Source organism: Gordionus sp. m RMFG-2023, chromosome 5, assembly GCF_954871325.1.
Source record: "Gordionus sp. m RMFG-2023 chromosome 5, tfGorSpeb1-WG-v2, whole genome shotgun sequence".
NCBI lineage: Eukaryota > Metazoa > Nematomorpha > Gordioida > Chordodea > Parachordodidae > Gordionus > Gordionus sp. m RMFG-2023.
The window spans coordinates 28,154,598-28,176,668 of NC_088779.1; the positions used below are offsets into that span (position 1 = coordinate 28,154,598).

At 28.2% G+C, this 22,071-nt stretch overlaps 2 protein-coding genes across 2 annotated transcripts; both read right to left on the reverse strand.

Annotated features, from left to right (window-relative positions):
* Window positions 1-2,180: 2,180 nt before the first annotated feature.
* Window positions 2,181-2,901, reverse strand: LOC135929860 (PAT complex subunit Asterix-like). Its single transcript, XM_065466595.1, has 4 exons — window positions 2,795-2,901; window positions 2,642-2,753; window positions 2,501-2,598; window positions 2,181-2,457 (listed from the first exon to the last, which is right to left on the reverse strand). The coding sequence occupies exons 1-4, from the start codon at window positions 2,827-2,829 to the stop codon at window positions 2,388-2,390; spliced, it is 315 nt and encodes a 104-aa protein (XP_065322667.1). The 5' UTR covers window positions 2,830-2,901; the 3' UTR covers window positions 2,181-2,387.
* A 6,876-nt stretch (window positions 2,902-9,777) lies between these two features.
* LOC135929326 (uncharacterized) lies at window positions 9,778-21,040 on the reverse strand. The gene is made up of 12 exons (XM_065465861.1): window positions 20,792-21,040; window positions 20,520-20,606; window positions 19,169-19,328; window positions 18,855-18,911; window positions 17,368-17,546; window positions 17,073-17,191; window positions 14,730-15,232; window positions 14,468-14,603; window positions 13,671-13,882; window positions 13,305-13,563; window positions 11,051-11,198; window positions 9,778-10,773 (listed from the first exon to the last, which is right to left on the reverse strand). The coding sequence occupies exons 1-12, from the start codon at window positions 20,942-20,944 to the stop codon at window positions 10,210-10,212; spliced, it is 2,577 nt and encodes an 858-aa protein (XP_065321933.1). The 5' UTR covers window positions 20,945-21,040; the 3' UTR covers window positions 9,778-10,209.
* Between the last annotated feature and the right edge of the window lie 1,031 nt (window positions 21,041-22,071).

The window sequence follows — 22,071 nt, forward strand, 5'->3', positions numbered from 1 at the left end:
AAAATCGGGCCTTTTAACAACACTACACCTCAGGCAAGGCCAGGGCGACGCCCTATTTCATGGAATATTATAACCTGATATAATATTGCAAAATCGGATTCAGAAAATATATGGCGAATATGATTAAATTATCGTAATAAAACCAATCAGAATTTTAAATTTAAGAATGAAAACTTGTCCATATACATTAAGGGAAAAATAAATTCAAAAAAGCATTCTAATTTATGGAAGAATAAGAATTAATACTATTATTAATTTATATTATCATTCCATATTCACCTGGCAGACTAACATATGGCAATGATCACATTTAACTTATTTATTATTTATCTTATAATATAAATTTATGACTATAAGGTTTATTGGCTTCATTGCTAATTAAAAACCTAAGTGATTGTTCAGAGGGGTCTTGCATAATCGGGTGTTCTCCTCAGGAAGGGCCCTAGACCAATATGCTAAATGGATGAATTAATATTACTTTGTTACTTTTTAGAAAAACATGTCATAAAATAAATGGTATTGAAATTTTATTATTAAATATAAACGTTATCTCATTAATTATTTCCAGATTCAACATTGGACACTAGCAAATGCATATGAATGGCTTATAAAAGGTACTCACAGCTTAAACAAATTGACACTATCCTTAATTCTTATAATATATAAATAATTTTTAATAAACTGGATAAAATATATTTATTATCTTTTAAATTTTTTGTTTACCAATATAAATACCAAAATGTTGAATTATAAATTTTAGACTCAACTTATTACTCAGGAAAATTTTTGAATATTAACTATATAAAAAGGTACTTTTGAGATAAAAGGAATATTAATAAATATGTTTTTTGGAATAAAAATTTAAAGTCATAAAGGGAAAGAATAATTGAAGATGTGCTATTTTTGATATAATTTTTTACATTCATATATTGTATTGATTAGTTTATACTAAAAGTGATAAATGATTGTAAAAATGCAATATTTTGTTCATTTGTACAATATAGTTATGTTAAATTTTATTTTAGCCACTTTACCCTTATGCTAATCCAATTTACCATGGGTATGTGATAAAATGGCATATTTCAAATAATATCACAGCTCCTAAAGTATTTAAGGTAGAGAGCTACACTTTTTTTTATTTTGTAGTCAGGTGAAGGATTTGACTTGACTGCATCATATAAATCTAGAATTTGTCCTGTTTAACTATGTTTCAAAACTTTATGGTAAAAATGCAAAATACTCATTGTTTTACCCTGGTCTCCTACAATCTACCAAATGAATTAAAATAGTATATAATTAATAGAGACCTGCAGGCCTGGCCCAGGTATACAGGCTGAGCCATATTTTAATTTTAAATATACACAGGGCCACCCAGGCTAAGCCTAAAAAAATTTAAAAAAAATACCTGGGCCAGGCCATATATTTTAAATCACCATTATTAGCTATAAAAATTAAAAGAATATATAAAAATATTATGGGCTAGGCCTGAAAACATAAAAGCTAGGTGAGACAAAATATTTTTTTTAATCCCCAGGCCAAGGTGTGCACCTCTGCAGTCTGATAATTAACACAAAACAACAATAAAATTTTCAAAATAAATTCTTCCAGCTCCTTTTTAGTTAATGTTAGTCAAAATTCAGTAACTTTTAATTTTTTCTTTAGAATGGTCACTATACTGGTTAAAGAACCATTAGGATTATAAAGCATGAAACCATAGATTTTAGAATTAGTGCTTAACCTTTTCAGTGAACTATAATAGTAATAAAAGTAATAAATTACATACTATAAAAAGAAAAATTAATATGTAATTATAATTTTTCGTAAGAGGGTGGCAAAAAGCTAGATAAATTGAAGTTTGGGAGTGAAGCCACTAAAACATTTAAATAACACTCCTTAAATAAATCCTGGCTACACCACTAATATCATCTAATCTTCAAATTGAAAAGAATTAGCTGTTTTCTGCTCATATACATAAGATGTTTGTCAATTTTTTTTGAATATAAATATGATGTATTTTATCTTAAAAGGTAATTTAATAATTGAAAATAAAATCAGGCACATTTGGGTAGAACAGATAAAAATTTTAGTCATTTATATTCAAATCGTAATTAAACATTTAGTAATATTAAATTTTAAAAAATATAGGTGATATTTTTTTTAATCAGCCATAATAAAAAATTTTAAAAAAAATTTACATAAATCTCTCAATGTAAAAAGAAAGCTTAGTGCTAAAAAAATATTTTTTTTATATTGATCATATATATTAATCATTTATAATTTTAATTATATATATATATATATAATAGTTATATATAACTTAACCAAATTTTTAATTACATATAAATGGAAATACTTATATAAATAATATATGAAAACCAAATTATGAATTATGTCCAAGGAAATGAGATAGGTGTTGGATTTTGTAAATATGACATTACAACCGCAAATATGGATAACCTTTAATTAAACATATTAAATTGCATTTTATAAAAATGCTAACATGAAATTACTGACAATCTGCTTAGTATCATCAGATGTTTTTGCATTGGCAAAACTAACAAATGCGCAATAAAATGCAATCCAAGAACTCCATTTTATCTAAAAAAATAGTATTTATATTTATACTGGTGCGTTTATTTACTCTCATCATCAATCCAAACATGCTAAAAATTAGGCCCAATATATTCATATAATCATGTAAGGGGTCATCGGGTCTAGCGTAAGCTCCACTGCTGTTAGAAATATGCTTGTATCTGACAAAATATTTATAAAAACTACCTTAGAATTAGATTACCTCAAAACCTTATTCCTTTTTGGAGTTTCGTTCATAAAATCTTATTAATGTTTGAACGAGCACTTTTGTAAAAAATATAAAACAATTAATGAATGCTAAACTATGAAGTACCAAAAATAATATAATTTTGTCTTCCATTACTAAACGCACCATAAGCTGGGAACAAAATTATATTTTAAAAGCCTGTTCAATCTTCATTGAACTATCAAGGTTTCTAATTTCATAAAATCTATGCTTAGAACTCTCAAATCATATCAAAATTATTTTTATTTAGATTGTGATCAAAAATATATTACATATTTTAAGATTAGCTAGACTTTATAATTTAGTAGAAGAAATATAGACATATTCCGACCAGAATATGACACTTAGACTTTTTTTTTGAAAGCTTTTGTCGGATAACACCTAAAACATTCCAGATAAAATAAGGAAGAAAATAAGGAAGAGTTAAATAAGCATTTAAAATATTTTTAATATAAAAAACAATATAAATAATATAAGCCCAAATAGGAATATACAAAATTGATCAGTACCGCGAATACTTGTATCTAAGATACAAGATCCTTTTGTATCTTGTACTCAGTATCTTTTTGACATTTTTAATAAGATACTAGTATTTGTATCTAAGATCCTTTATTCTGAAAAGAGTCTTGTATCTTTTTCATTTTTTTGACAACAGATACAGGTTCATGTTTAATATTTTACATATCTCAGTATATATCTTCTTTTCTTTTAGAATCATTTTTACTTTTTTAGTCATATTTTAAATATATTGACAAAAATTAGCTACAACACCATAAGAGAATAAGTAAAGATTATATTTTATATATAAATGTAACTCGATAAAATATTATTACCAATTTAATGTAATATTTTTTAATTTGTGGTATGATTAACACTCATGGTAGTGAAGAAGAAGGTGGTGAAATTTAATTTATGGAAATTATTCTCCTAATCAAATTCTTAAAATTTTTAAATACTTTTTGCAAATTATTATTTCAACTCCAATATAAAAATACTAGTCTTCCTTCCCTATCTTTGCTAAGAATGGGCTAATACTAATATTAAAATGGCTGATTACTATAATTAGTTCATCATTAAATATTTTTATTAATTATTGTTATTTTTATTAATTATTGTAAATATTCATTCTTATTATATGCGTATGTTATGTTCTTCACAAATAAATAATAAAAACTGTATTTTATAAATTATTCTAATTTGGTAATGATAATTTAAAAGTATCTTATATTTAAGATACTCTAATTTATTAAAGATACAAGTATCATTTATCTTTTTGATATTTTGAAGAAGATACTAGTATCTGTAAGATTCATTTTTTTTATTCTAGATTCTTATTCCGGAGGACCTGTCTAACTCTGGGATTATATTTATAGTAGTATAAGATAAAATGGCTTAAAAATCAGAATCAGAAATACATTCATTGGAAGATATGTGAATATCTTTATTAATTGTTCCCATTTTATTGAATTCTGCGATCAGGGGAGGGGCGACTGGCCATAAGACAAGTGAACATTTAGCCCACGACAGTGAGAGTCGATTCTTGAGGCCGATCAGTAAAAAATGAAAAAAGAGGCCGATTCGAAAAAAATGTAAAAATATTTATTATTTCTTTTTATCATATAAGTTATGACTTTTCTCTTATCATATTCCTTTTCATTTCATATAATAAAAGTTGTCATATTTCCTTTTTAGCATTTAGAATATCATATATATTTTTTGAGGATTATCATTTAGATATTGCTATTTTATAGGTGTTATACATTTTTATATGTTATTTTTTAATTTATTATTTAAATATAATTAACTTTAAAATAATAAATGCAATATCCGCATACAAATCCTACCGAGGATCAGACCCTAATGAAAAACTTATCATAGATACTGAAATAAACCACAGGAATTTCATTGAGGTGATACAAATCATATCAAAAAAGGATAAAATATTTAGAAACCCTTTAGAAAAGGCTATTTTTAGGAGTAAAAGTAGAAAAGGAAATCTGAAACTTCCCTATAAACCAAAATTCAGGATAAGAAGTTCTCTAATCATTTTATGTCAAACAACCGTTAATAAATTATTAATGCTGTTCTAGTTACAATTATGAATTAAATATTAAAAAAAGGGAGATAGGGTTGGATTGGTAAATATGTGTTGCAATGAATATATTTATATTATTCTATATTTATGCTGTATATTTATTTCTAATGATGAATCAAGATATATGATTCTTTCAATTTATCTTTGTTTGTGAAAATAAAAAAATAATATTTTTATCAGTTCTATCTTCTAAGTTAATATTTTATAATAAAAAAGAGATAATGTTTTCAAATAAAACTTTTAATAATCGGTATATCACAACCTATAGTACAAAATTCAAGTTCACTAAAATACTATCATCGATTTAAGAAAATAAAACTATATAAGAAATAATAAAATCATGTATAATATAAACAAGCGATTAAAGGGATCCCAGCCGATGGCCCCCAAATAGGGTTTTGGGGGAGAAGCCCCCATAAAAATGAGGCCGTAGAAAACATTAGCCCACGAAGCCGTAGCATCGCCCATCCGCCCCTGTCTGCTAGAATTTTATCATGCAGATATTGATTATAACAAATTGAAACCAAATTTCTCATTCTTTCAAGGTGTACTTGATTTCTTATATATAACTTGTGAGGGGGGTGTTCATCGTATACTGTTATGTATACGCTGTAGAGGCGGAGTGACCATAAAACCAGGTGGGCCTTTTGCCCACGAGACCGCGAGAAAATGTTGATTTTTGAGGCCGATCAGAGGAAATTATCAAAAAAGAGGCCGCTTAGAAATTTTTTTTTATTATGTTCACATTATTTTCTCTTATTTTTATTTTTAATGATATCTCTATGATTTGAATATCACATTCCTTGAGAATTGTTATATATTTTAATACATAAAATATCAATAACGTCGCTTGACGTTATTTACCACGTTTCTTTGTTTTTTTTCAAATGAATGAAAACGCTTCTGTTTGATTAGAGTAAGCTAAGCTTTGATTAATTTATTATATTATATACATTGCTTTATTGTAGAAATAACATAGCCAACATTTCCTATTCTTAATTCATTGAAATGAAATAAAATTCAGGTCGATGTATAAGATAAAAGGAAGGATGTTTGGGTGAAACAGAATAATTTATTTGGCCAAAATAAGTTGAGAAGGCTGCAAAAAATAGGTATAGGGTGGAGGGGCACGTGAAAAAGCCCTTAGATGGATTTATGGTAAAGAGAGCATGCTCACAATAACGATAAATGCACTTCAATATATATTGGATAATAAATCACTTGAGGCAAAAACTTGTTAATTAATGTAAATTTAAGACTCTATGTACAGATATAATATATTTAGAAATTTTTGAAATAATGAGGCCACTGTCATATCTTCAAACTAAAAATTAGGTACTTTGTCAGCATGAAAAATGATAGAAGATGCTAAATCTTCTATATCATCGATTCAAAATAAAGCAATAAAATGGCTTCTAATTTAAATGAAACACTTCATATTTAAAGTTCCCGGAGAGTATCAGGGTATAGAATGTTCTGCCAAAAAATTAAATAGAACGAGCGAAGATAATATATAGTGACAAATGCCAAGATGAACGTCCTCAAGAATCGATTGACCTTTACAATATGATAATAACTCCGAGTGTGATAATAAATGTAACAAGTGTTTAAGTATGAAATTCTTGATACAATAGCATACAAATGACACTAATTTATTTTGCACATGAATACATATTAACTTTATCATTTACGCAGGTTAATTGCGAGAGAACATTTAGTAAATTAAAAATTATAAAAATAAGCTGAGAGCTAATATTGACCAAGAAAAATTAGAAGCCTTTTTAATGATGACATTTGAACGAGAACTAGATATTCTTGTATATTTGAGCAAAGGTTCAAAGTTAATGAGAGATTTATTATTGTAAAAATTATATATTTTCTTTATTCTTTAATTTGAATCTTATTAACATCTATTTACAATATGACGGTGCCTGTTTTATAAGTGCAGCAATTTTATTCTCTGTAATATAATATAACTGCAATAATTTTATTCTATGTAATATTGTATAACTGCAATAATTTTATGTGTAATTAATTGATTTGGTATATTGAGTATCTATTTTTTTTATATTTAACATGTGATGTTGTGATTTGATTTTATAGTGAAATATCGTATATAATATAAAATATAGTATAGGTGCAATGAATATTATTTTATAAAGTATTAAATATGATTTTAGATGTGCATTTTAAAAAAAATAAAATATATGATTATCGTGTAATACTATTCATTTTTTTTTATTAAAAATGTAAATCGTTTGAACTTATTTTCAAAAATAAGAAGTAAAAAAAATCGTGTAAGTCGAAGAAGCCATTTAAGGGAACTCGGTCGAAGACCGGGCAAAAGCGGGCCGAAGACCCGTAAAATAGGGGTCTGGGGGCGAAGCCCCCATATAATTGAGGCCGCTATAAAAAAAATGCCCACGAGGCCGTAGCGTAGCCAGTCCGCCCCTGACGCTGAGTGCAGTCTAAAAAAGAAAATGGCCTGTTTTTAAAAAAATATAAGAAATCAACTTATACCTTGAAAGAGTGAGAAATTTGGTTTCAATTTGTTATATATAACAAAATCTGCAAGATTAAATTTTCGCAGAGAGGGGTTGACTGGCGATGCTATGGCTTATGTGGGCAAATGTTTTTTAGCGGCCTCATTTTTATGGGACTTCTCTCCCATAACCCTATTTGGGGGCCATCGGCCGGGATCTCTTTAATGGCTTGTTTATATTATACATGATTTTTATTTCTTATATTTTTTGACAAAAATATCTAAAAACGATGGGTGAAACACAATATTACAGTTATCACATTTTTAATTAGAAAAGACTCATTAAATAAAAATCCCATATAGGAATTGCACATATAAAATCATACTAATTGAACATACACAATTATGCATATAATAAATTATATATTACACATATAAATCAATATTAATTGCACCTATAAAATAATTACTTATTGTACTATAAAATCGACATGTAACACATCACACTGCCCCGAAAAAGACTTATTGTACATATATAATCAGGCATATAAATAATGAATTAAACGAATATTGTATAATTTTTATGCTAATAAATCTCTAATTAATCTCAACTTTAGAGCAAATAAACACATATCCAAGTTCTATTTGCATCGGCAATTCTCTTTCAACGGGCATCAGTAAAATTGTCTCAAATTAACCGTGTTCATATTTGCTCTCAGCTGCTTTTTATAATTTAAAATTACTAGATGTTCTTTAACAACTTACTAATATGTTGGCAAAAAATAGAATAATGTATGCAGCTGTGTGCAGAGTTGGGCAAGAATTACAAATAGCGTTGCGTTACATAAGGTTTTGACAGGATAACTTGGGTCAAGATTCCTCAAAATAAAAATCTAGACAATAAATTTTTTTTGCTCTCCTTTCATTTTATATAAGCTTAATCTTTCCAAAATTATTTTGGTATATTTGTGTAAAATTGTAAATTATATATTTTTTCTGCAATTATTTGATATAACTTGTCAGAGGAAGATTATTGTAATATGTTTTAGAAAATATGTACAAATTTTTAATTGCCAAATAAGTGTTATCTCATATTTCTTTATGGTTAACTTCAACGGAAAAAAGGGCAAATCTGATAAAAACTTGATATTTCACAATATAGCGACTTACAAGTTATATAACAGAGAAAATAACATAGTGACAGTATAAGTAATAAGTTGAAGTAATGAGAATGAGAGATAATGCTGAATCTTATTCCACTAGGAAAAGGTTATTTAAAATTTGGCTGAAAATAAAAATAACAGATAAAAAACGGCAAGAAAAAGGAAAATAAATTCCTATCTTTATAAAAAGTGGATGGGGAATATTCCTAAGGAAATAGGCCATTTTCCTTATGCATAAATTTTAGGCAGAAGGGAGGGCGTTGGAGTGGGGGGATTTTTTTTATTAAACTGATATATTATAGGGAGAATCTTACCATTCCCGTTAGTTGCTTTTGCTTCTAAAAGAACCTTCGCGATTTAAAACAAATAAAACGTATCCAGCTTTGTTCTCAAATTGAGATAAGATTTGAAATCTAAATAGCTTAAATTTTAAGGTATCATAATCAAAATTATTTATTCTAAGTAGAATGTATTTTCCATCTGTCAAAAATATTGGAAATTGAAATAAATGAATCGCTAACTTATTTGCGATTTTTTAATATGTTAGTGGACACGATAAAATCGCCTTAATTTGGACGATATCATTTAAATTAATTATTCATTTGTTATTTAACATGCTAAAATGGCACAATTGAGCACTATTAATGAGTGGCGTAGCCACGAGAGGGGGGGGGTTCGGGTTTGGACCCCCCCAAGCAAATTTATTTTAGATTATCCGTTCAAAAGACTCAAAAGTGACTTTATATCAAATAAATACCATGAATATTTATATTTTTCTGGTTTTGATGTTTGTGGAAGGATATTATATTACTATTGAAAATATTCAGGATAGTATTATTATAGAGTCATACAACACTAATTAAAATGATCAATAATTAGGACTTGAAATAGGATGTCTTCATCCGTTCTTAAACAGACGCTGTCGTTAAATTCGTGGGATGTGAATCTTTTTACTAAAAAAACAATTATGATTTTTAAGATAAACTCGGCCGAAGGCCGGGCAAAAGGGCCGAAGCCCAATAAAGGAGGTCTGGGGGGTGAAGCACCCCAGACTTATGTATGCACCTCCTCTAAGGAAAATTCCTAGATACGCCACTGTAGTATATCACTTATAAAAGATATGTAAATTGACATAAATTAATATTTTTATTATAAAAAAAATCGTGACACTGTTTCCATTTCGATATTCATACAATGAAAGTACGCGTAAAAAAATATATTTTTCGCAATTGATTTTTTACATAAATATTTCGTCGTAATAACAAAATGATATTATATGCATATAATATAAAAACTTATTTACAAAAAATTGTTATTTTACAAAGTCAAGTATATATAATTTATATATAAACAAGTTCATTCATAGTTGCATAATTTTTGTGGTTATGGATTTCATTTGGTTGCATTTCTTCGATCCTTATTACACTTTTTTTCAGAATGAATGGAGATGGAATTCTTATAGTTGAAATAATTTAGTTCTTTGTCAATGATCCTTATGGGTTTAATATCAATTTACAGGATAAAATGAAATTACACACGAGCCTAAATACTGAGTCATGGTTTGATAATATGTGAAGAAAATTTTCTTAGGAGATTACGATTTGCTTAACACATTAATCTTCTCTGGGGTGTGTTTAAAGACTTAAATGTCTCAATAAATTACTTTATTATTTGGCTGGTTAGGGACGGCCGCTAAGCTATCATTCTTTCTGCCTTCGTTGAAACCTTTATTAATTCCTTCTATTTGTAGCAAGCATTCCACTTCGTTATCGTGGGGCGAGGAATGATTGGACATGCCGAAATTAGAATCGTTAGACATTTTGGGGTTGACATGTTTAAAGGTGTTAGTACTATTATTATTATTATTCGTTAAATTATGTATGTTATTCAAATTAGTTACATTGTTGAGGCTACTGTTATTTATTATAAAAGAATTTATGTATTCGGAATGAGTGGATTGATGATTAGAGGAAGAAGAAGAGGCAAAGGATGGTGTTCTAATTATTTTATTGATATTGTTTGTGAGTAAAGGTGATCGATTTTGTTGGGCGTAAGCGTTGCTCGTAAAGTTGGCATTATTAATACGATTGACGTTTGAAAAATGAAATGAATTATTCAAGGAGGGAGAGTAGGATCGGGTATTAATAGGGGAAGGGCTAGCCTTAGCTTGTAACGCGGTCGGCGGTGGCGGATAATATGTAAGTTGCGGTCTCTGCTATAAGAGAAAAATATAAGAGTAATGACCAGTGAGGATTATTGGAAAAGTTATCGAATAAGCATTTAAAGAAAATAATGTAATGTGATGGTGCTAAAAAATAATCAAATTTAATTTTTTCAGTTTTTAGAAAAGACAATTTCAGTAGGTGCTTCCAGTACCATTTTTATTTTAAAAAAATTTAACTTTTAAACTATTTTAGCCTTTTTATTTATTATACCCAAATCAGAACTATCTGAGTTATTTGTTTGTTTGATAATAAATATTAGAATTATACCATTGTTTGCTGAGCATTCCCAGAGAATCGAACTGGATTTACGATTTGGTGGACTTGAGAAGAATTCTGTGAAACAAGATGATGTTGATGAAGAAGCGAATTCGTGTTAGCTAGAGAGAAGTGTGTGTTCGGCAGAGGATTGTGGTGCCTAAGTTTAAAGAAAGAAAAGTTCATTTCATATAGTATATATTTATAATCAATTAATCAGAAATTCAACTTTTTCCCGAATAATATACACATTCTAATTTCTAAGGTTGAAACCTTGAATGGAACTCCATAGTACATATACACTACCAGCCATAAATGACTGCCCACCCTGCATTTTTACATAAAAAAATTAATAAGTTAAAACTTTTTGACTTATTTGGGTAAAAGCGAATTGATTAATTAATTTAAGATGTCGAGACATGTTTAGAAATAAAAAAGTCGGAATTTCTATAAATCTATCTATGAAATTTTAGCCTTTGGAAATAACATGTCAAAAATGACCAATTTGGTACAATAGGGTTCATTAGTTTTTTTTCAGCAATAATTTTAAGCTGGCCATTGTTTTTTGGAAGAAAGTCATTTATCACATTCTAATTTGCTTATTAATACCTATTTTTAATTATTTTAAAAAAAATTCCTAAATTTTTTTTGCTTTTGTTAAGGGAACAAGCATTAAACTTAGTACGAGAGGAAGATAATAGCGTAATATACGTGAATAAATAATATAAAAAAATACGTGGATAAACAATATTAAACAAAGAAAAAAGATAATTGACGTGTAAAAGGAAAAAAATAAATAATAATAAATAAAGGATGAATTGGTAAAAAACAAATATATAAGCGTGGAAAGAAAAACAAACGATGATGTTTTTTTATTATAAAATTTTTTCGATATATGTTATTGATTGAAGAAAAAAGAAATAAAAAGTAAAAGTTGTTTGATTGTTTTTTAAAAAAAATAGAAAAGTATATAATATAGAAATTTTATAGTATTTCAATATAGGATAAATAAGCCAATTTTATAGCTTTAAATCATTGTTTACAGAAACTTTCTGTCTTTTCGACGAAAATGATTAAAAGAAAAGATATTTTTATTCCAACTAGATGCAAAATAATTAATTTACACACATGTGGTAAAAGTAATCGCCGAATTGCCAGAGAATTAACTCTAGCAAGACGAACAGTCGATTGTATACTTAAAAGACGCAACAATAATACAATATCGAATCCAAAGAGGCCTGGAAGACGCCGCAAAACGACTTTAAGCGATGATAGGTATATAGCAAGGATCAGTAAACGCAATCGACGCCTTGTCGCCTCAGAGATAGGTGCGGAGACTAATCTACATTTGTGAAAAGGCGCCTTAGGAGCTTTGAACTTTATGGTAGGGTAGCGGTCAAAAAGCCACTCTTGAGCAAAAAAATAACCTTAAGTGATTAGACTGGGCACGTGGACATCTGCCAACTGGTACCGTGTCGTATGGAGTGATGAGTCAAAATTCGAAATCTTCGGTTCTAAAAGAAGGCAATATATCCGCCGCTCAGCTGGAGAGAGAATGAGCGTTCACTGCATAATTCCTACAGTCAAATTAGGGGGAGGGTCTGTTATGGTATGGGGGTGCTTTGGTGCTGGGGCAACCGCCGACATTGTCAAAATTTAAGAAATCCTTAACAAGGAGGGCCGGCAAATCCTTGAGGACCATGTGATTTCATCAGGAAAGTATTTGATCGGGAATAACTTTATATTTCGACAAGATAATGACCCAAAGCATACAGGCTATGCAAAGATTATTTACAAAATTTACAACAACACGGTATTCTCGAGTTGATGATTTGGCCATCCCAGTCTCCCGATCTCAATCCAATCGAACTTTTATGGGATCACCATGATCGACAAGAGCGAAAAAGCCCTCTAACCTCATTTGCACCTTTGGGATATACAGGGAAAATGGAACAATATCACTTCCTAATATTTAAAAAATCTCATTGAAAGATTACCAAAAATTTTTGCAGCAATTATTAAGAATAAAGGTGGTCATATTGATGAGACCAAAATTTGATCTTAATTAATTGCTAAGTCTTTTATTTTTTGATTTTATGCAATAATATGTAAACTTATAAATAAATTTGATAAACCTCATATTGTGTGTTGTTTGTCTTATTTTAAGAAAAATGTTAAGAAAATGCAGGGTAGGCAATCATTTATGGTTGGTAGTGTATATATATATGTATGATATAGAAAATATTTTCTAAATAATTTTTAAAACCTAAATTGACTGTCTTTTGAATCGAAAGGTGGTCTGGTGACATGTAAGAATTGGTGACTTTGAATAAGCTGATTTCGGTGTCCCTGACTTCCAATCTGATTGATGTAGGATTGTGACGTTGACTGCGAGTGAACATGACTTGCCGCAGAATGAGGAAGTTTGCGGAGTGAGGCGAAAATCAAAGGGGCCAGACTGGATCCAAACTGATCTTTAAGTTCCTCGAGATTAGGTGGTGTTGTATTAGTTAAAGAAAGTGGGGCTGAAACGCAAAGTTATGTATTGGGTTTTTTTAAAATTAGGCTATGTGTAAAAAAGGTTTGGAAAGGTGGTTATACATTACTTAAATTCTAAATTATGCTTAATTACCATTTGTGCCAGAGGTGTTAAATGCCATTTGTGAAGCATTTTCATATCGATGAACGATACAGGCTACCTTGACCAACAGCTGTTTTACGTGTTCGACAGCAACACGCTCGGCTGTAACGCGTTGTGCAGGTGCAATAGAATGCCCTGTACGAGTGATTTGTGCGTGGATCGACTGTGCGTGAGTGGTAAGTGCCATATCAAGATCTTTGATTCTTCGGAATGAATAGAGGGAACGGGGAAGAAGAGTTTAAAAAGATATTACACGAGTACTTAAATCGTGACTAAAAAAACCTATATCCAATTGGAATAAGAATACAAAAAACAAACTTTTATAACAATCTTATTTTTACTGGTAAAGGAAATGGCTGAATTAATTTTGTATTTTAAATATCAATTTAAGTTAATTAATTTAAAATGGTATTATATTCGCTATCCTGAATTTATATAATACTACCTTATAATAATATAATACGAATCGAGGATTTAATAAAAACCAAAAGTCAACAATACAAGTAATATTTATTCATATAATATCCCAAAAAATCTGAGTAAAAGGGGAAAAAAAATTTCTTCATTTAATGTTAATGAATTAGGAAAAATAAAATCCATGACAGCAAATGTCAGGTTCATTACTCTCCTTTGCAAGAATTATAAGTAAAATATATGTCATTTTTATTATGAGTGAAATTTATGTTTTAAATAAGCAAACACAACACAAACCTTACGGGAATTTATTTCCCTCCCCGTTAAAGCCTCGAAGTATCAATAAATGAATCTAAATATAATAGTAATGAAACCTATCACGTGGCAGAATGGCAATCAAAGCCAAGGGTCCCAATTCGTGCAAGGCAGAAATGGCTCCATACAAGGTTGCAGCCATTACTTCCGCTTTCGAGACAATGGAAAAATATGAGGATGCTTCCAATCTGGAGTCTGATATACAAGAAAATTTGATAAACACCATCTAATGAGATAGATATAGTATGATTTAACATAACCAACATTTTAGCTAACTAGAAGCTTCTTAAATTTTCCCAATAGAAGCAATTATTTAATTACCATCTATCCGTTCTGTCCCAAAATCACCGCCTACGATATTAGCATTAGAACCTTTATTACCACCTGTGCTGTCATCTTTCGCGTTTTTTTCGGCCAAAAACTTGGTTATAATTTCCCGGCAAAGCTTGCATATCCTGGCTCTTAGTCTGTTAGACGAATTATCTAGTCTGGAACAAAATTGAGACAGCAATTTGCTAGAAAAATCTCTCAGAGCCCAATGGTTGTCTATTTCTGGCCTCTGGCATATACGGTCACACAGGCAGCAGCTCAGCACGGCCGGAATTAGGGAGTGAGCTTGATGTTTGAGCTGCTGAGAAGCCAGGAAATCACCGGATGTTATAGCGATTGAAGCCATCTTAGAAGCCGTTTTGGTTGTGGAAGGGGAGTATAAAAGATGAGGATTTTCCAGCAAAGCTCGTATCATACGCATGAGGTAAATGAGAACTGCCAGGTTGCGTTGCAGAAGGTTTATCTTGACACCCTGGGCTACAAAACTAGCGAATCTATAAGGGCATAATGGTTTTAAATTTAAAAAAAAATGATAAAATTGAGAGAAAATGATTGATATAAGGTTTAAAGATAGGGTAAGATATTCACGTATAACTTGGTTCTCCAGTTTCCCTGTAATTTTTTATTAGTTCTCCTTCTTGTTAAGACACAGAATACATTGGAATTTCATAAATTTTAGACATTATTTAGTAAGATATTTGAATCTGTATTAAGAAAAAATTTCAAATCTTGTATCTTTGACAATAAAAGATATAGATAAACAAATACATTTTTATATTTTGATTTTTTAATTTCGATAATCAATAATTTTTGTAATTGAAATTTTAAAATATATAACATTTTTTTAATAAAAATACAAAAATAAAAAAGTTTTAGACATTTAACTATGATTTTTTTATTATTATTTATTATATACTATACAAACAACTAAATTAAATTATTGATATTTATTTTGATTATACCAGTATGAAGAATATATAAATAGGTCCAGCTTTTACATTTTCAATGTTTCTCTCATATTTAATTTGAGATAAGCGAACCTTCTTAAGTCTATTATTTTTTAAGAAATAAGTTTATATTTTAAGATTTCGAAATCTTATCATAAAATATCTTTTATATATGTCATTCAGATAGCTTTAAGAATTAAATTAGATATTCAGACAGCAAAGAAAAACTAACCACATATAAATTTTAACAAAAAATGATTTAACCATTATATCAGTATTTAATGTTATTATATTAATTATCACATTACCAACTATTACAATACAAAATGGAGATTGCAAAACTCGACCTATTTTGACCCATTAAGAATTTTTTTTAATATCTATATCTAGTGATTTTTTTAAGAAAATCGGGTGGAGTCCGATTGGGCCTTTGAATTTTTTTAAAATATATCTAAATTTATCAATTTTATGTTGAATTTTTTATGTAAAATAAAAATATTTGATTTTATTTATAGAAACTAGACGCCATATAACATATATCTTTTATTTTGAGTAATTATACAAATTAATTTCAATATTTATATAAATTTGGGCCAGGCCGGTAAATTTTTTTTAAAAAACAATTTCAGATCAGGCTCTGGGCTTGAAAAATTAGGCCCAATGCAGATCACTAGCTCTTATACTTCTCCTCTATGGCTATCTATTTTTACAACCATATCTGTATTGAGTATTAGTTGGTTGGATAATCATAAATAACTTGTTTAATTTTCTGTGACTTTACTATACTATTTATAGATTTGGTATTTTAGCTAGACAGCCATTAATATAGAAAGAAATAATCAATTTATTTTCAAAGAGTATCAATCAAAATATTAGCTAAAAATTAAAAAAAAATCAAAATTTTAAGGAATAATCATAGATTTGTGAGGCCTTGTCTGAATTTTTGTATAAATTGTCTAACCCAGCCCAGCCCAAAAAAATTTCTTCCACAAATTGTGTAGCCTGTTATAAAAAAATTTTTAATTTTCCTGGCCCAATTATATATATTTTTCTTTAGTTCAATCATAAATATTTATTATATTACATTGGAGGAAGAAAAATTTATTTTAATACTAACATCAATTAAAAATAATAAAATAAAATAATATATTTTCGATGTTTTTAAAGGATACATACATATGTATCTAAGATACATAAAAATAAATAAGTATCTGTATATATACTTATTTTATAATTTGTTAAAACTCTTATCAACATACTACCTACTAAAAGTATAAATAGTGAAGCTCACAGTTCGGTTTGATCCAGAAAAAAAATAGACATGAAGAGTTGATCTAAATTTAAAAAATTAATAGGTTATAATTAAAATATTTAATAAAAATGGAACCTAGGAAGTAAAGAGTGCAGGCCTGGGTCAGTAGCTAGGCTCTGGAAGGCTTGAGCTCTTTTCAACTCTTCCGAACCTACGCAAGCTTCAGTTATATCCTTGTAGTATAGTTGTTGTTCCTGGTGAATATATTTAATATATGTAATATACCAATGTTGAAATGTTGAATGTATATATATTTACTTAACAACTAGATGATCTAATCCTTTCAAATTATCCAATCTTTTTACTTTAAAAAACAATAGCTAATGCTAGTGCTCTTAATTATAAACTCATTAAAGTGGCTAAAAAATACCATTGATATAGGAAGATCCTCCGCGAGATGGCGCCATTTACGATTCCTTTTGTGTTTGTGACCTCGTTTGGCGAGGTCGGGGCTAGATGGGACGGAAGTTGTAGTATGAGTTTTGGGGGTTTTGGTTCCGCTAGAAGGCACATTTAAATTAGCAGAAGGGTTAGATGGTACTCGTTGATCTAAATATATATTTATATACAATATAAGTTCTTTCTTTATGTTAATATGAAAGCAAGATTCAATCTTAAATAGATACACAGATTACAAAAAAAATGTGGCGGTGGATGATATACACCTAGAAATGGTCGTTTCACACAAGATATTTTTAGCAGAACAGATAAAAGAAAAATGATTAGGTTTATCTCATAAGACTTACTCGTTTTTTTTTAAATTTATTCTTATTTTTTATGACTGTGCCGATACACAAATTTTTAACGAATCTGACATGATATTTCTAAAAAAAACCGATCTGATCTCGATATTTATATTGATTTATTTATCATCCATCTTGGAACCAATAAATATCATTTAAAATATTTGCAATGTTTATGGGATGAGTGTGTTAAACAGCTCCATTTAGTGGACATTTTGCCAATAGAAACCCAAACCTATCTCCCTTCTGTGGGGAAAATCAATAAGCTTGAGAGTAATATACTTTTGGACAAAAATCTTGAGTTAACAGTTTTTAAAAAAAAATTTAAATCAAGCAGTTTAACAACACTAGCTGAATGTGATTTGTTAAATATTTTAACATTTCTTTATTGTTACAAATATAACAAAAAAATAGATGGCAGAAAGGTTTGGGCCTTTATTTGAAATCTTAAGGCTTACTTATTATTATATTTCTTAAGGGGGTCGTGTTTAAAAATCTACCCGTAACCAATGACATATATAATACCTAGACTGACGATTCATTCATTAAAATGCGTTTTTAAGCGTCGTTAAAAGCATATCAGCTGGAACCGCCATTTTGGTAACACATATAGTATAATTATTCTCATGTTAAAAACTACTATTTAATTAATAACTTGTTGATTCCTTATTATCTCGATGATCCGGTAATTCTTTAATAAAGTTTGCATCATATATAGGAATAAATTAGGCTCTCATTTAAAATTTTGATAAAGATTAGTGTAACCAAGATGGCGTCTCCAGCTGATTTGCATTGATGTACACTTTTAATGAATGAATCGTCAGTCTAGGTATTATATATGTCATTGCCCGTAACAGTCTTTTTAACAACCTTAATTACAACAAATAAATTTTATTTTAGTTCCTTTCATTAATTTATCGTTATAAAATTATTTATAAAATAATATTATATAATAAATAAATCATAAAATATCAAAAGCAATAAAAGTATTGGATCAGTTTTTAAATATTGGCCTGATCCAATATTTTTTTTAAAAATGCTAAATATTGGTGTCGATTTATTCAAATATTTCTATTGGTGGGGGGTGGGGTAAAATCATTATATAATGTGTTACCTGTCGAGATATTTTCGGGTGTAATCGGCTGCACACCTTCGATACATAACCAGTGAGCTATTTTGGGCAATTAAAAATATAGACTTATTTTTGATAAAAAAATATATTGTTTCCTTAGATACAATAGAAGATTAATCGCTTCTTTCCATTAAATTCTAATACAAGTAATCATTTCAATCAATGACATTATTTGTCATTGATCTGACTGAACAAAAAACCCCAAAAAAATGTTTAATCCATGGAAAATAATTGCCTTCCAAGGCCTTATAGTTATCAATATAATGTATATTTAATATATATTTAAGTAAAAAAACCTTTGACACTAGAATCCAATGGAATTTTAGGCAGTTGAGATAGGGCTGTTTGGGCTAGATCTAGTTCGGGGATATTTTCCTCCTGGAAGAAAAACTCTTTACTGTTGGAATAGGCATTGCGAAAGGGTAAAAATGCTGGGTCAGAAAAGCCATAGAATGGCTGTTTTATAGATAATAATGATATAAAATACTGTTAAATTGATTTCAATTTCATTGGATAATATAATATATATATCCTTAACCCTCCTTAGATATTTTTTATCCTAAAATTTTCATCTTAATCTTTGTGGTGTGACTCAAGGATGGTTCAAATACAATATAATACAAATGTTGGTGTAGATAGTGATGCAAAATCTCAGAAAGTGTAGATAGTGATGCAAAATCTCAGAAAATTATTATACAAGCCTGATAATTTTGCTCATATGGCACAAAAGTTAGAACATGGCTTAGGCAAAGCTAATATTGAGTTAGCAATTTTTTAAAATCAGCGCAAATGAAGTGATTATGATTAATAGGTGTAAATTTTTTAAATTTAAAAATATTCATATTTTTATATTATTTGTCATTCCATTTCTTTACTATTCTATTAAGAATCCCTTGATTTTTTATTTTGTAAAAAACAATCAACTAAAATCTTAAATTTATATTTATTCATTACTTTATCAGACCTTCATATTATATTCATAAAAAATTGATTAATTAACATTGTGGATCATATATAATAAATTATCAATTATAAAAACTTGCACTTATTCAAATTACCATTTAGTAATTATTTAAGTCTTAAATTGGTTGCTATAAAATAATTTTTTAGGTAGAAATATGATATTCTTTTTTAAAATATACATCTGAGCTAGGAAGTCTATATAAATATGAAAGTTTTCAGGATCCATTGACAAGAAATCAATGTCACTTAAATTTAGCAAAAAAACAGATCTGGGTGCTTGATAGATCCCTTATAATATTTCCAAACATGGAAGACTCCAATTATTTATGCGTGCTTGTAAACCAACCCTAAACCTGGAGTAGCCTCAAAAGAAATTTGGTCTCAAATTTTAGTCTCACAAGTCTGAATGTTAAAAAGCCCAATTTGGGTCAATTTTTATAAAAAATGGCTTAATTAAGATTATAACCAAACCTAAGATTTTGTTCATAAGTGTTAGAAAGGTCTGGACATCTATTTGTCAAAAATGTAGGCTTAAATAATATTTTAGATAAAATCATATTGGCCATTTTAAAAAATGATGCAAATCAGCCTTTTTAACAATACTACTAAAAAAAATAAAATAGTCATGGTATGACTTAAAAAAGTTATGATAAATACTTTTTATAAATTTAATTATAAGTTTACCTCAAAATTTCTATTTTTTAAGGCCTTGGAATAATCTTTAACAGTAAGAAATGTTCGCTTTTCATGTCGAGAATATTTTTCAGCATCCTTTATATAGGAATAAACATATTTTAAAAAATTGACATGAAAAGATTAAAAAAATTATAAATAAGTGTCTAATTTTTATAGAAATAAAATATTCAATAAAGATTAGACAATATTAAATGTGAAATATTCTAAATAAGTAATTAAATAAATGTATATTATTTTTAATAATTATAAAAGTAAATTACCTGAATGAGAATGCTAAGCCAATATGACACGTTTTCAGAGATCAGATTTGAAATGGAAGAATCTAAATTAGGAATGCCAATACTTTCTGCTATAAGTCTAATGGAATTAGGTGATATATTTGATCCAGTATAAAATAAATCTACTGGCTCCATAAGTAATAAATAAATATATATTGAAATAAGGATTTTTTTTTAATTTGGATAGTTGTTATATTTACAAGATCATTAACACGCTCATACTTATTTTTGTAGCATCGTGAATTTCTACAAAAAATGAAAATAAAATTTAGATCATTTGAATCCACATGGTAAATATGTATCTGTGGAAGTTTGGCGCTTTGTGACCTTTCAAGAAATATAAAATTTAGAAGCGGTACTTCATCCATTAATATTTATTCTATGAACTAATTTTATTTAAAATGTAATATTTAAAATCAAAAAATATTTATATATTAGGTTTTGATTTAAAAAATCCCTAATAAGAATGGAAGTTGCTTAAAAGTCTGGAAAATATTTAGTGATTATTTTAGATATTAACGGTATATACAAATACATTTTAATATTTTGAATGCCTAAAAAATTTAAAAAATCTTGGGTGATAATATATATTATATCCTATCAGGAAAAAGAGCCCTCTAGACCTCCACACCAATAACTCTGATGGCATCCCGTTCCTCATAAAAAAATATAGAAAAATATAATTTTAATATATTGATTCAATTACCCCTCTTAGGCCCATGCCCCTTTTAAATTTAATTTTTTTTATATTTAGGTTTCCATGGAGAGGCTTATACTATAATATATTTCCTAACTAAAAATTAATCTAAAAAATATTATAAAATCTATACGACAAAAATATAGTATAACTTACACATCATTTATATGTTAGAAGCAGAGTTGTGCATTTGCTATTTATAAAAAAATTTGAGCAACGATCTTAAAAGATCCGTAAAATTTGAAGATCTTTTATTTTTAAAAAATTTTGTGTAACGATCTTCAAAGATTTTCATGATATTTATTTTTTTACCCCTTTATTAAAAGCCCAGATGTTTTTCAATTTTATTAATATAATATTTCTTTTATGTTTTATACCTCTCCTCCTGCCTTGATGAAAATTGAAAAACATCTGGGCTTTTAATAAAGGGGTAAAAAAATAAATATCATGAAGATCTTTGAAGATCGTTACACATAATTTTTAAAAAATAGAAGATCTTCAAATTTTACGATCTTCAAAGATCTTGCTCAAATTTTTAAGCTAGATCTCGCTCAAAAATCTTCAA

Bases quoted from the DNA above. Each gene is read 5' to 3' on its own strand.
- LOC135929860 (XM_065466595.1), bottom strand. From the start codon at position 2,829: ATGAACGAAACTCCAAAAAGGAATAAGGTTTTGAG. The intron at 2,754-2,794 runs GTAATCTAATTC...ATATTTTGTCAG, and splicing joins AAAAGGAATAAGGTTTTGAG to ATACAAGCATATTTCTAACA. The intron at 2,599-2,641 runs GTAAATAAACGC...CTATTTTTTTAG, and splicing joins TGTTTGGATTGATGATGAGA to ATAAAATGGAGTTCTTGGAT.
- LOC135929326 (XM_065465861.1), bottom strand. From the start codon at position 20,944: ATGGAGCCAGTAGATTTATTTTATACTGGATCAAATATATCACCTAAT. The intron at 14,604-14,729 runs GTAATTAAATAA...CTTGTATATCAG, and splicing joins TGGGACAGAACGGATAGATG to ACTCCAGATTGGAAGCATCC. The intron at 10,774-11,050 runs GTATAATTCTAA...TTTCTCTTATAG, and splicing joins GGAATGCTCAGCAAACAATG to CAGAGACCGCAACTTACATA.